The sequence below is a fragment of the Pleurodeles waltl genome, chromosome 9, assembly GCF_031143425.1.
Source record: "Pleurodeles waltl isolate 20211129_DDA chromosome 9, aPleWal1.hap1.20221129, whole genome shotgun sequence".
NCBI classification, from domain to species: Eukaryota; Metazoa; Chordata; class Amphibia; order Caudata; family Salamandridae; genus Pleurodeles; species Pleurodeles waltl.
This window is the reverse complement of record NC_090448.1, coordinates 1051340894-1051355845: the sequence shown is the minus strand read 5'-3', so window position 1 is coordinate 1051355845 and position 14952 is coordinate 1051340894. Positions and strand designations below refer to the sequence as shown.

The 14952-nt window shown below is 42.3% G+C and overlaps 1 protein-coding gene across 3 annotated transcripts in view; it reads left to right on the top strand.

Annotated features, from left to right (window-relative positions):
• ATL1 (atlastin GTPase 1) overlaps positions 1 to 14952 on the top strand; it is a 177547-nt gene that overhangs the window by 49176 nt on the left and 113419 nt on the right. For all 3 annotated transcript variants that reach the window (XM_069208685.1, XM_069208686.1, XM_069208687.1), the window contains exons 2-3: positions 3753 to 4000; positions 6059 to 6193. In XM_069208685.1, coding sequence (XP_069064786.1) covers positions 3753 to 4000; positions 6059 to 6193 — 383 coding nt within the window. The remainder of the gene's footprint in view (positions 1 to 3752; positions 4001 to 6058; positions 6194 to 14952) is intronic.

Genomic DNA, 14952 nt, shown 5'->3' with positions numbered 1-14952 from the left:
GTTGGACGTCTATATAAATTCAGTAGTGCCGTCATTACACTAGTGTTCCAAACATTCTCCCAGTAGTGCTTAAGAAATTCACTTTCTTCTGGTCCAGGCCAGAATCCACCTGAAATCTCTTATGGTGAAGTGCTTATTGACAATCCCCCCATTTTAAAAGAACACCCATAGAGGAAGCTGTATTACTCTATGCGTTCCTCCTTACAGAACCTTCTCCTACCACATAGCCAGCTGTATAATTTCTAGCTCATTAAAGAAGGAGATGCAACTTCTCAGTTTCATGTCCTTTAACTTCTATTCTTTCGGTTAAGTGCTGGGATGCCTCTTTGAGGTTTATGTGTGCTACACAAATCCTTTGATAATGATAATCCGAGTATCAGGGAGAAGCCAATGAAGTGGCGTTAGAAGATGAGTGATGTGATGAATCTTCTTGGTTAGTGTGATAAGGTGAGGTGCAGATTGCACAATTTGTTTTAAAGGTGTTAAAAATGGCTTGGGCAGGGCAACAACAGAGATTTGTATGGACTGCCAACCTGAGCTCATGAAATGAGAGGCTCAAACTTCTCTACAAGGTGTCCTTGGTAGGAGACTGTCTTGGTAAAGTTGGCAATGAAGACTTGCAGATTCTGATGAGAGTATAGGTCAAATCCCAGTAGTTTGGCCATTACAAGGATGGGTGAGATGCTCAATGGGGAGATTTGCGCTGACCAACGTTGTGCAGGTAGTAATTAATTGGCAGCTCTAAGTAGAGGAAATTCAGGTTACACTGATTTAGCCTGAGTGTCAAAGAGATTTCTAGTTTAATGGTCAGTCATTAAATTAGTTCAGCCAATGGATGGCAGCTCAACGTTACGCTGTTTGAATATACTTCATTTGGGCATCCAATCAACTCCAGTTGCTGCTGGGAGTACTGACTGCTGCTTCAACTCTGATCAGGGTTTGGTTCTCAGTGGGTTAGTTTATATTTCTATCGGAACGGATAAAAACTTTGGTTAATATTTAAGTCCATCGATTTAAGTGCAGCATGAAACAACTGTTTCAGGTGTTATCTTCAAAAGGCTACCCCTACATATTTTTTGTTTTTGAACTTATTTTCAGTGTAATCATCTATGCCTTTTCTTGAGAGTTACATTTGCGGTCATGGTATTGTTCGCTGGAAATACGATAAACATTTGCATACATGTCAACAGACCCAATTCACAGAGGATACTCCCAATTTTTAAATATCTTTCATTTAGCTGTTTCCTGCCAACAATTACCCTTGTTTCAATTTTAGTTAATGGTGAAAATAAGTTCCCCAGGTTTTTTCACTATCTCCTTTTTTCATGTTTCGAAATATTGGCATGTAGGCCGTTGGGACCAAACAAGCCCATCTTTCTTTCTAGACGCTTCTTTCCCTCGAGTTATGGGCGCGACAACATCACGATTTCCCAGTTTTGTTTTAATGGACTATAATTATAATGACATACTGCTGCTGCAAGGGCAACTGGCCACTAGTTCCACACCTTTGGGAGGCTCCACTGTCTCTTTGGTGGTCACAGGTGGATGTAAAGTGAGACCTCTTGCCTACAAATTTGCTGATGCCACTATCTGGAAACCTATCTCTTTACCCCAGCAGCTCGGATGCCACCTACAAAAGCATTCCTATCAGATCGAGTGTTAGTAGCTACCCGACTTTATTCGCTTCAAAATACTGTGTGGCGGAAAATGAAAATGAAATGTAGGTTGAGAGTTCAAAATGAATGGTTTCAGAAACCAAAGGTTTGAGTCCAATAGTGAAATAGTATTATCTGCATGAGAAAAAATTGCAATTTGTAGTGAGGCTGGAGTAAGGTAGTAGGAATGTGTACAACATTTCAATTGAAATCCTCTTTTATGCAAACATGCAAAATAGCAGGAAAGTGTATGGCATATAGGCTTAGAGAAAGAGCATGGCAGTGGCTAGAATTAACAGATTTGTTAAATATTGTTTTAAAACTATATGATTGAGGATATCTCTCTCCCTTCAATAGATCTCGATAATTTATTTACCAGGCTCTTTTTTCTGTAAACAAGATACAACATAGGTTTAGTTTATTAATAGTTAAAGAACTTAATAGGATATAGTAGAAGCCTTGCAAGGATACAGCAAGGGAAATCACCAGGAGTGGATGGCCAAACTATGACTTCTTTCCTGTGGTTCCCCATTTACTTACCATCTCACCAGTCCATATATTCAAGAGCGGTTTCTTGACTTCACTAAACTAGCAATAATAAATAATCACCATCAAAGGGAAAGAACCAATAAGTGTTCTAGTTGCAGGTCTATCTCATTGATAAAAAGGTGGAAGATACCTGCTAGGATCCTAGCAGTTCATTTATAAGGGGAATGTAAAAGTCAGAATGCATGCAATGGCCCCCATAAAAAGGATGGAGTAAACAACATAAGGGTCCTATTCGTAGAAGATAATCCAGATAAGTAAGAAAGATGAGAATCAGCAGAAAGTCATGTTTCAAAGCCTGCAAGTAAATATGTTTGAGAAAATAACTATAGATGTGATTAAAGTGTCACACCAGAACCTATAGCAGTGTCGTCTAAAATATAAGATCACTCCACATGTCTTTAAGATGAGCATAGCCACTCTTGCCTATCTCATGAGGTACGCTGCTTGGTCATGGTCAAGTAGGGGTCCTGTATTAGTGGTAACACATCCAGCGAGAAAACACCCCATGACTCCCTGCCAAGCGTGCTACATTTTGGACAATTTCCTGTAAATGAGGTTGAACTAATCCAAGGCAAGATTAAGCATGCTTTTTTCTAGAAGGGTCAGGAACCTGTTTCCTATCACCTTCAGATAGCTCATCATTATATTCATAGATTTCAACAAATTTATGAAGGCAGACATTGCTGCTCTCATTTTTAATATTGGTTGAGGTCTGGAGAGAATAAGTCTTCACATGCAACTTTATGGGATCAGTACAGTTTGTTAAAATAATGTTATTGCAATGTAATATATTTACAAAGAGATTTTCCTCAATATGAGCCGTATATAGAGGAAACATTGCTATATAACTCCAATACCTTGCTGTAACAGTGCACCTTTACATATCTGATTAACATGGCAAAACCTTCTCTGAGGGACAAGGCAAAAATATTCTTCAATTCATACATTATGTAGCTTCAAACACTGTCACAAAATGAATATTGTATTGCAAGTGGGCAGATAGAAAAAGGGGAATAAAACTGAAACTTTATTAAATCTTGTTTATATTGGGTCCTATTGGTACAATATCTGTTATCTCACTTCGGGCTGGCTCCACCGCTAGCCGATAAGTCATTATAACTAGTAGATGCCCACCAGTTGCTCTAAGTGCTTACTGTAGTCTCCCAAACTAGCAGTGGGTTTGAATTTTGATGACTTATAAATGAGACATAGCATAGGTATGATGCAAACCATGATATGTTTTACTAATGTGCAGTGTAGTGGCAGTACCCTAGTAAGGATGCAGTGGGCCCTGGTGCAAGCTGAGAGAATGGCCACTTTGATTGCTGTTGGGATAGTAAAATACAACAATGATAAGGGTTCAATGGCCCCCTGAGGGCTTTAGGACCCGGTGCACTGCACCTGCTGCACCAATGGTAGCTGTGCCAGTTTGTGGTGTAGGAAATTCAGCCTTTGTAGAAGCCTTGCTTGGCTGCAGCACATGAAATATAAAAATGGTGTTACGGTATCTTCAGAGAATTCCAATTCTGGTTCTTTGCTGTCTTTTAGGTGGATTTTCAGACAGGAATTATGACTGGAGCTCAGAAGAAGAGGAAACAGAAAGGAACGCCAGGCCGGTCCAAGTTCTGATTGTTAACGATGACCACTCATTTGAATTGGATGAATCGGCATTAAATCGGATTCTTCTGTCGGAGGCTGTTAGAGATAATGAAGTAGTAGCTGTGTCCGTGGCCGGGGCATTTCGGAAAGGGAAATCATTCCTGATGGACTTCATGCTGAGATATATGTACAAAACGGTAGGACTCCAAAGGCACTGTTCCCTACTTCTGCTATTACCGGTTGTGTGTGATCCAATCATGTCCCCCGTTGCTTAACAGTGACAGAATGCAGTTCTTGGTAAATCAAATTCCCCAATTCGCAGGTGGATCCGACAATTAAAATACCTAAAACATACATCTCAATGTTGTGTACTACTGACTATTTACAGCTAAAACATTTGGTACCACATTCCTGCAACTAAGTGTTCTAAACACTCACACAAACTTGTAATCTTTCTCCTTGTAGGGTGGACGACTCAATCAAGGGAGCAGGATGTCTATCTTGCGTGGATCAAGTAATGGGGCATTTAACCTCTCAGTAGCCATCACTAGCACTGAGCATTCTCTGCAAGCCATTACTACCTTCTCAGTGACCATTTCATATGGTGTTTGCCTCCGCACAATTAACACCACCACTAATGCAGAAGGCATCATCGTTGGCAATCTTAAAGGGGAGGGCGAGATTAGTCCCATCTGAGTGGCACCGTTTTGGGCAGGCATTGTGAACTCTGCCTTTTTAGCAGATACATGAAATAATTTAGTTGAGTTGTGCCACCAGGAGCCCCTGAAAAAGTGGGACAAAACATTTCACACTTGACTTGGGCCCGTGTTTGCATCACAGTGCAACAGTTGGGCTATCAGTGGTAGGCCGATGGCATTTCGAGAGGAATATTTAAGAAGGGAGGAATGATTGTTCTCTTTTTAAAGATCCCAACTCACAAAGATATCAGTGTGAGTAAGGGTCACGTCCTCCTGAATCACTGCTGATTTTTTTTCAGTAAGTGATACCTACTTATGGAAGAAAAACTTGTCGGCCATTTGCAAATTTGTGGAAGGGTTTTGGTACAAAAGCAGCATGCATCAGCTACCCATTTAAAAAATGTGACTCCCTAGTTTGTTTAAAGAGGTAGAATTTTAAACAAGTTCAAAAGCAGGGTTTGGGCATGTTTTTCTTTATGAAATCACGTTCAGTAGAAAGGAGAAATGCACATTTCAAGACACCCCGGCATGGGTTTTCTGCCATAATCAGTTTACATTAAGAGACGCAGATAACTGGACGACACTCACATAGATATAGTTTGAAAGACAGAATTGCAAATTTTTCAAAGAATTTCTAAATGTTTTTTTCTACGGAAAATGTTACAACTTTCCAGTTGCAATGGCACTTTGGTTTACTGTGTCAAAGTAGGACACATATACTGTAGGGAAAATGCTTAAAACTTGGATCTGGAATGCGTGGCTCAAAGAATGTATATTGAATTCTGGATTGCAAGTTGGCTTTGAGTACTTTTTCGAAGATAGAATTTTTGCGAAACTGCATCCAAATTATTTTCTAAACAAAATCGGGTATTGTGCTCTTTATCATGCACTGTCTTATTTTGTTTAATTATTTCAGAATATGAAAATGCGTGGAGTGATTTGAAATAAAACAACAAATTACTCATACATTGTTTCTTTTTATTCCTGCCTGTTGCTCCTTCAAGGCAGCTTAAATACTGTTACTAAATATATGCAATCTAAATCCTGTCAAATTTCCTTGCCATAGCTCTCTTGCTGGCTAGCTCTGTGTCTCCAAACATCTTGCTTGCCAAGGCTGATTTAAATGATGTCCACCTGGATCTAGATTTAATAATTTCCACCCTCCTATCCGCTGCTGGTCTGTTCTTTGCAAATTTCTCACTCACCTTCACTTCCCTCAGAGGTTAATCGTAGAAGGTGATCACTTACCTATGATGCCAACATTACAAGCAACATCCACTGCATGGCCTTTGCTTTGCTTAAGGCAATCCTTTCTGATTTTATGATACCCTTGAATAATGGAGCCATATTCAAGGACAGAAAGTAACTAACATCACTACTATGACAAGGATTTGTAGTGACAAATGACTATTTGAGGAGAATGATTTTACCTTAAAAGGTCTAATTAGTCAGTGTACTATTTAAAATGGTCACTAAAGTTGGCAGCCTACATATTGTGACATATTCTTGAGTAAATGTGTGGGATAAAGTAATGCTCAGTTGTGTTTACATTTTTAGGAACCAGTTGACTGGCTTGGTGATTATAACGAGCCACTGACTGGCTTCTCGTGGAGGGGAGGCTCGGAAAGAGAGACCACGGGCATTCAGATATGGAGTGAAGTCTTCTTAGTGGACAAACCTGATGGCAAAAAGGTATGAAAGTTGCATTTTTAGCAAATAATACTTGTATTGCTCTTTTGATATGTCTGTGATTTCGATAACTGCCTATCTGGCATACTTTGTTCGATAACAATTGAAAATGAAATATGAACATTGCACATTAATTTCTGCTAGCTTCAAATTCATGCGATGTCTCAGTAATTTCCTTTCACTCCAGGTGCCAGAGATATCATCACAGCATGTGTCATCCTCTGCCTCCAGTTATTTTGTAGCTATGTTTCCCTTCTCTGGAGATGGCACCAAAAGTGTCATCCTGCCCCTCTGCACACCTTTCCTGTTGATGCATCTTATCTGGGCGGAGTCTTAGTAGCTGACTCCGCTACTTGTATCACTGTTACCTGGGAACCAAACTGTTACTCTGATTCCTTTCAGTCTGTTTGGTTTTCCATACTGCAGGACCTACAAGATTACATTGTGCAGAAGTGAATGAGGCATCAGAGGTCTGAGATAGGTTTTTCATCTTCATGACAGGCTTCTAATAGGAAATATTTATAGACATGTTTTCCCAACCATAAAGAATGAATTAAAGAAAGCAACAAGTATTTCGAAGATCATTTGCCATTAACCATAGTAAAGACTAAGGTACTCATTATGATTTTGGCGGGCGGCGGAGGCCACCCGCCAAACTCTTTCGGATGGAAAACCGCCACTCCAGTTTTCTGCCCGCTGGCCCTATTATGAGTTTTCTGTGGGCCAGGGGGCGGAAACAGCGTTTCCACCCACTGGCCCAGCGGGAAACAGGCTAGAACATTGATGCTGGCTCGTAATTGAGCCTGTGGCAATGTTGTGGTGCATCGGGTGCGTTAGCACCCGTCACGCTTTTCACCGCACGTAATCACCTTTGCCTTGTGTTAAAATATTCAGTGGATTCCTTTAGTGAAAGCCTGGTGAAGAGAAAAACTTTCCTTATGTGTCTCAGGTCTCAAATAAGTGTACACAGAGCATACAACCATCTTTGCTTTATTTAAGTATCTCATTGTCCTAAGCTCACAGGTGGCCCTGAAGGAGTACCTAAGCATACTGGTGCTCCAGAGAGAGTTCAAATGTCATTTGAACCTAATTCTTCACATGAAGGCCCAAATGTTTCATCAGGCTTAGGTCTGTATATGACTGCCTTGGGATGGCCCTTAATGGTCCTGAGAGCACATGGGATTAGAGTAATGGCTGTTGAATATTCACTGTGCTGTTCCTACAGTTTTTGATGGACCTTACAATGGGCAGATTGATATCCCCATCTCAGAATGATGGTCCTCAGAGTGGGAGCAGCATAAAGATGCTGGGGAAGGTCTGCACTCTGCACTTGTTGTGACATCTAATCATTGGCTTGTTGGAGGTGAACTCCATATACAAGACTGTTAAACACGCTCCTCACACAAAACCAGGTGAATGGAGTTCCAGACTTGCCACATAAACCTCAACCGGTGAAAAGTGTTAATGCGTTGCCTTTTCAGCTATCCCTACACATGCAGTCAGCTTAGAAGGAGTACATTGATCAAAGACAAGGCCTTTTAATCATGCATGATTTGTTCATAGCCTTGTTCTAGCAAATGTTCCCCATCCTGCTTGCACTACTTATGCTACTTGTTATCACTGTCAATCTTGCAGCGCAAACAGGGACCTCGATATGAAAATTCTCTGGGCTCCTGAGTGAATTAGGGCCCCAGCAATCTTTCTGTCTCGGCCAATAAATGAGTCCATCAAGGTAAGAATGAAGGATGACAAATCCCTCTGCAGATAATAATTACATGACGTTACAGGTTTAAGGAATGGATACTCATGTCTATGAATATGGAGGTTCTGAGCCCAGTCAGTTCTGTAATTTATAGATTCAGAAAGGTGTGTGACAGAAGCCTCAAAAAGCTGCCAGACTGGTATTGAAGAAAAGGTATGAAACATAGAAAATGGTCTGCTCCCTTTCCCACCCACTAGCTACCTCATCAAGCACAAGAACTCAGCATCTTTGGCTCTGCTAGAGCTTCATTAAGAAGTAACAATTCTTGATTTGATTAGGGAGAAGGCCTACCAAATGAACCTATTTTCCTCCAATGGGCATATGCCTACAATCAGCAACCCAGTTTGGAGGGTCCTTGGGCAGACAGTGGGTACAGGGCCCATTTGTAACAACTAGGGTCTTTCACTACTGGTGTCTTAGGGCCCCTGCTGTGTGTAGCCCTTAACTGGTAAAAGAGTATGACTTTCTAGCACTTTGCTCTCATGGTAGCAAGGCAGAGCAGTTGAAGCCTTACTTAGAGATGGTGCTGTGGGCTAGAAACTCCGCAACCCTACAAACAACACTTTAATAAACTGCTATAAAATCAGTGATTTGCTTATAAAAAAGAAACCAATTAATTACATATACTAGTAAAAACTACACACACATTTACAAATATACGGAATGGCACATGGAAATGCCTATGATGATACTCCGTAAAGGGCCTCAGAGCAAAAAAGAGATGCACACCAAAAACAAATCCCACAGTTCAGGTAACGCCCTACTGTTCACTGTACCCCTCCGTGCGGGAGACACCTCAAGCGGTCTGCACACTTACAAGCCCTGAAACCTAAAAACTCAATACACACTCCATGAGCTTAACACAGCACAGTGGGTGCAGCGAATAAAAGTAGGGCCTCCTAGCTTAGTCAGGGTTTTACACCACAATAGCTGAAGGCAAAACCGTAAGGTCAAAACACAGTGCAGTCACTAGTGAAACATTTCAGGATAGTCACACCTTCCAATGACATTCAAAAGTATGTACAATAATTCACTGTTATTTTACATTCAATGTTCCATTCTATGCAGTCTATGCAGTGTAGTCTTTCTTCTGCCTTTAAACTTGCTGCAAAGCAGAGGCAGGACCTAGAAAAAAGGTTCTTGCACCTAAGAGCCATAAGACAAACATTCTAGCTCCATCAGTGCTTGACATTGATCACTCATTTTCCACCCAGGGAGATTTGTGGTGATCAACTAAAATTAATGGCTGGGTCCCATTGCAGATCAGCTGTGCCACGTTCAACCCCCAAATATTTTCTTCTCCTTTCCAAGGAGCGCAGTAACCACAAAGATAGTATGCACATTTCTTCAGCCCGCGCAGTGGCTTGTCAGGTGAGTTCTGCAGCAGGCCCGTGGCGGTCCCTGTAATGTGGTTACCGGACTCTGAACACCTTTCTTTTTTAGGTCAAGCCTAACCAGCAAGCACGTGCTGTCTCTCGACTTGTTGTAAGCTACATCTGTGGCCTTTCACCACACCCAGCTTACGCTCATCACGTTCGTTCGTTCCTTGGCCTGCCTCTCAAAATTCCCTTGATTTCATAGGTAAATGCTTTACATTTGTCCCGCCTTGAGGCTGCTTTGTTACCGCCTTGGAGACCTGCCCTGTTACATGGATTATTGCACGATCGGACATTTTCTTTAGTGTGGCGCACTACTTTTTTTCTTTTGCCTCTCCGCTTTGTGTTCCATGGCCGTATGTTGTTTCTTCCTCTTCCTTGTTTTTGGGAATAATGCTGTTTCTTTGTGGTGTATGTGCCCAAAGGCTGAAAGCTTGAGGGGAGTTCTTTTTAATTCATTTAATTATTTTTTGAAGTTTCATATAGCGCAAACTCGATCGGAGGAGTGCTTTACATGAGTACCCCTTATGTACATAAAGTTTCATATAGCGCAAACTTGATCGGAGGAACGCTTTACATGAGTACCACTTACGTAAACGTTTAGTAGTTGAAAAATATACAAACTGATGCACTTAAAACAGAAAAAAACACAGAAATCCTCAATGCGGCTTTCCCGGCACAGCGGGAGAGCCAACAGTGCAATATTCGCTGCACTCTGGAAACTCTCTCCATATTGCTTGCGTGGCATTTCTGTTTCAAAACATTTTGGCCCATAACTCAGCCTGTGGTGTCCACCAAACTGTTCAGCATGAAGTGCTCTTTCTGGCTAGGTACCTAGGTTGGGGGGACCCCAAAATAGTAACCTCTCCCACTATGCTGTGCCTTTTTAAGCTCTCATGGCTAGATCTTTTGTTTTACGGCTCAGAGTAGTTTTTGTTTTTAAGGGCCTTGTTTGTAATACTATTGCAGTAGGCCTGCTAGGGGCTAAATATATGGTTATACTGCATAACCTTCTGCCATTCTCCTTTCATGTGGTTATGCCATGTAGGGGCTGACTATATGCTTACATGCCCATGTTTCTTACAAATGCTATTTTTATTGTGGTGTCTTCTAGGGGCTGTTCTGAGCATTGCAGTCAAGATACTACAAATATTTGCTGCATTCGGAAACTCACCCCATAATGCTTTGCGTGGCATTCCTTTTACAAAACGTTTTTGCAAAACTCACCATATGGTGGTCCTAGGACAATGGAACTACCATCAAAACAATCATCATGATGCACTCTTTCTCTCTAGGTCATCTCTGGGTCCCCACGCTAGGTTGGGGGCACCCCAAAATAATAGCCCCTCCCACCATTTAGTGTCTTTTTAAGCTTGCTTATGACTGGAACTTTTGTTTTCCAGCTGGGAGTAATTTGTGTTTTAAGGGCATTGTTTGTAATATTATTGTAATAGGCCTGAAAATGTGTAATGAATGTGCTGCCCCTCTCGGGGATAAATATATGGTTACATTGCATTACTTGCTGCTATTCTCTTTTCAGGCGATTATGCTCTCTAGGGGCTGACTATAGGGTTACATGAACATGTTGCTTACCAATGCTGTTTTCATTGTGGTGTCCTCTAAGGGCTGTTCTGAGCATTACAGTCAAGATACTGCAATATTTGCTACACTCAGAAACTCACCCAATAATGCTTTGTGGGGCTTTCCTTTTACAAAACAGTTTTGCCCTTAACTCACCGTGTGGTGGTCCTAGGACAATGGGACCGCCATCAAAATGTTCAGCACAGCACGCTCTTTTGTCTAGGTCATCTCTGGGTCCCCACACTAGGTTGGGGGACCACAAAATACTAACCCCTCATACCATTAAGTGTCTTTTTAAGGCTCTCATGGCTGGAACTTTTGTTTTACACTTGTGAATAGTTTGTGTTTTAAGGGCCTTGTTTGTAATTTTATTATAGTAGGCCTGCTAGACCTAAAAATGTGTAATGCACTCCCCCCTCTACCGCTAAATATATGGTTACACTGCATTATGTTTTGCCATTCTCTTTTCATGTTGTTATGCTGTCTCGAGATTGACTATATGGTTACATGACCATGTTTCTAACAAATACAATTTTTATTGTGGTGCCCTCTAGGGGCTGTTCCGAGCATTACAGTCAAGATACTACAGTATTCGCTGCACTCAGAAACTCATCTCATAATGCTTTGCTGGGCCTTTCTTTTACAAAACATTTTTGCCCATACCTCACCGTGTGGTGGTCCTAAGGCAAGGGGACTACCATCAAAACTGTCAACACGACGTGCTCTTTCCACTTAGGTCATCACTGGGTCCCCATTCTAGGTTGGGGGGCAAAATAATAATATAAAAAATATAATAAATAATGGTAATATTTTCATTTTTTGCTGCAGACAGAGGAAGAAGGTAAATGGAAGTGCTTTAGCTATATGCAGGCACACTGCAATTATGTGGTAGAGGGGACCAAATTATGCAGCAGTGTTGACCATTTATGTGACAAGAAAAGTCCAGTAATGCATGTACAACACCAATAGCTCGAGCCCAAGCAAATGTTAGACCTATAGCATTGCAAATGCTTGTTTTTTTTTAACTGCATCCTTGGGACGTCTTTTTATCTCAGGTTTCCAGGTCCTAATTATTACACCTGATTTGATTTTGCTGGAGAACGCATGAGAACCCCCGCAGCTCCCTACTGGCTCCAGCAGACTGACTCAGGCCACATGTGCTGGCACTGGAGCTGGCTGTCCTCCCTCTTGATCCCGTATCCATGTGTGCAAGGATTGTGGTATGGGGTGCTCCCCGCTTCCCCAGACACAAGCATGGGAGATGGGGGAGGCATATTGCAATGTTCTCAGTGAATTGGCCCTTCATGGAAGTCTAAGTAAAGGAAGTGCATCAGAATCCCACAGTACCTGAGGTCCAGCCCACACCAGGGCTCATATTTTTGGGCAATTGGCATGCGGCACTGCCTCAAGTCTTTTTGCTCTGCTACCCTATACCAATGTGAAAGGGCAGGAATGCATTGTATTTATGAAATACGGTGCATTCTTGTCCTTTTACCGAGCGCACAAAGTTTGTGGCTAGCGCCAACACAGGTACACTTTCACTATGGTACAAGGGTGTCTGCGTTGCATGCAGAATATTTTTTTGTGCAGGAAGGGGCACCTTCCTGCACAAAAGCAATCCTGAGAGGTGTTTTCCTCTTTCTATGTGTTCTGCAGGATACAGCACAAACAGAAAGAGGAAAAAATGAGGTTACACCACCCCTGGAGAGGCATAAGGTTTTGGCTCTGTCCTAGCTTAACGTCATTTAGTAAATCTGAGGGAGCATCAAAATCCCTGGGTGTTGCACCCATGAAACGCCTCTCCGGCGCATAGTAAGTCAATGCAGCCATTTGTGCTGCTTTACCTTACTCAATATCTATGAAACCATGAAAACCCATGCAAAGTGGCTTTGCGTGGCCTCATAGATATGGGTAAGAGACTTGAGCCACAGAAACATCAAAAAAAAGTGCAGCTCCGGCAGCACAAGTCTCTCCGAAATACACCCAAATATCTAAGTGCTGGGGCACAGGGTACTCAAGGCACTCAGTGATGTGTCCACTCCTGGGGTACTAGACCACTCTAGGAGATATTTAGACAATGTGTGCTGCATCTCATGTTGGTCCACCACTGTGCTGCCCTTCTATGGGGGCTATCTAGTAAACCTCAAAGAGGAGTTCAGTTTTCCTCTGCCTGCAGTCTCAGGTACCCACTGTGCAGCTCCCATATAGGGGAATGAACTAAGGCTGACTTTTTTTGTACTGTGCTTCAGGTGACAGAATCCATCCAACATGAGTGTTGGTTACTGGCCTAATGGCTTTTAAATTTTTAGAATTTATGGAAGGTTATTTTTGGAACTGTTCACTCTCTGATGAGCTGGAACTCGGGCCCTGTACTGCCACTGCCAAACTGGCTCCTTCCCACCAAACTTTCAAAGGGGTCTCCTGGACAGGAAGGAGACAGAAGCCTGCCTACTCACATATGTGGGCTCATTTACAAGCCCCTTGTGCCGCCGTAGTGTCATTTCTTTATGCTAGGGCAGGACAAACAGTCCCCCACACAGCGCCACATTTACAGACTGACACAATGGTGCCATTGAGCCAGCTTGTAAAGCCTTGGGCCACATTATACAGTGCACCAGGTTTAATGAAGGCGTCTCCCACAAAAAGGGCCACAGAAATGGCACAGTGAAATCTACAAGATTTCACTGCGCCATTCTGCGGCTGTCACAGTGTCATTTCTTAACGTCTGCTCTGGGCAGGTGTGAAAAGGGACACTGTGCTGTTTTCAAGGGGGCCTCCCCTAGCATTGATGGACTAGTGTAAAAATGTTGACGCTAGTCCAGCAATGCTACGGTTTAGAGCCACAACTGCGTCAGAATTTCTGACGCAGCTGTGGACACTGTGTGCCATGGAGCACTGTACTTTAAATGCGCTCCCATGGCGTCATTTGGAGGGCGCAGGGCAGCGCAAGAAAACTAGCGCATCAATCATGAGGCACCAGTTTCTTGTAAATGAGGCCCACTGTTTCTCTGGGAGGGCATGCTCAGGGTTGTCAAATACTGTGAACACAATTAATTTGTACGGATTCTATCCTCACCCTCTTCCTTTCAAGAAACAGGTTTAATCCCCTCCAAATGGCCCGATTGTGTCCGGGCTGCTTTAATCTAGCTGCTGGCTAGCACATTAATTCCTGCAGGTCAGTTCAAAGCCTGAATCTAATTAAGGGTTGACTCAGAAAATTATGCCATAACCCAAAGTATTAGAAGTTTGCAAATATGGCAAAATTAATATTAAAGTCAATGCTAAATTATCATTTTTGTGCAATTTTTATCTGCAGTGTGACTGCAGTAAAGCGTTACACACTTACAGAAAGGCACTACAAACACTTTGTAGTCAAAAGGAAATGAAAATGTTTCTTTTAGAATGCCCAAACAAATTATAATGCCTTCACAGGACATAAGCAATTTATTATAAGTCCTCTTTGCACCACCGCACCAGTGTGAAAATACCAGGTTGAGTTAACAGTAATCCCACTTCCTTAACCCATACATAGGTGCACACCTTTGTGTGTGTACACATGACCACATGCATTCAGCCCAGAGCCTCCTACCTCACAGCTTTACTGTGAGTGTGACCCAGTTAATGAGACCCACTCACAGCACAGATCAAAACATTGGTGGGCCCAGAGGCAAAAAAGTATAGGTAGAGCTAAATGGGTCAGGACCCCTTTCTTCATTCTGACCCCAATTGGGCCGGATGCATCAATAAAACGTGGTTTCTTACCTACTTCTTTTCAGGAATGCAGTGCCTTATGTCAGACTGTAGAGAATCCAAGGGAGCCACTGTATTGTGCCTCTGCTGCTCTGGGGTGATTGAACATAGCTGCATTGTGTGTGAAGTTGGGGGTTGGTGAGGACGGTCATGTTTGGCGTCACTCGTACCTTTCTAGAAGGCAAGAAAATGTTTCGGGTCATTCACACGAATGCTGAGAAGTAGCCTTTTGCTGCCAGGAATGATAATCTGCAAATCAGTGGCTATGATGATGAAGTCCATGTTTTAATTTC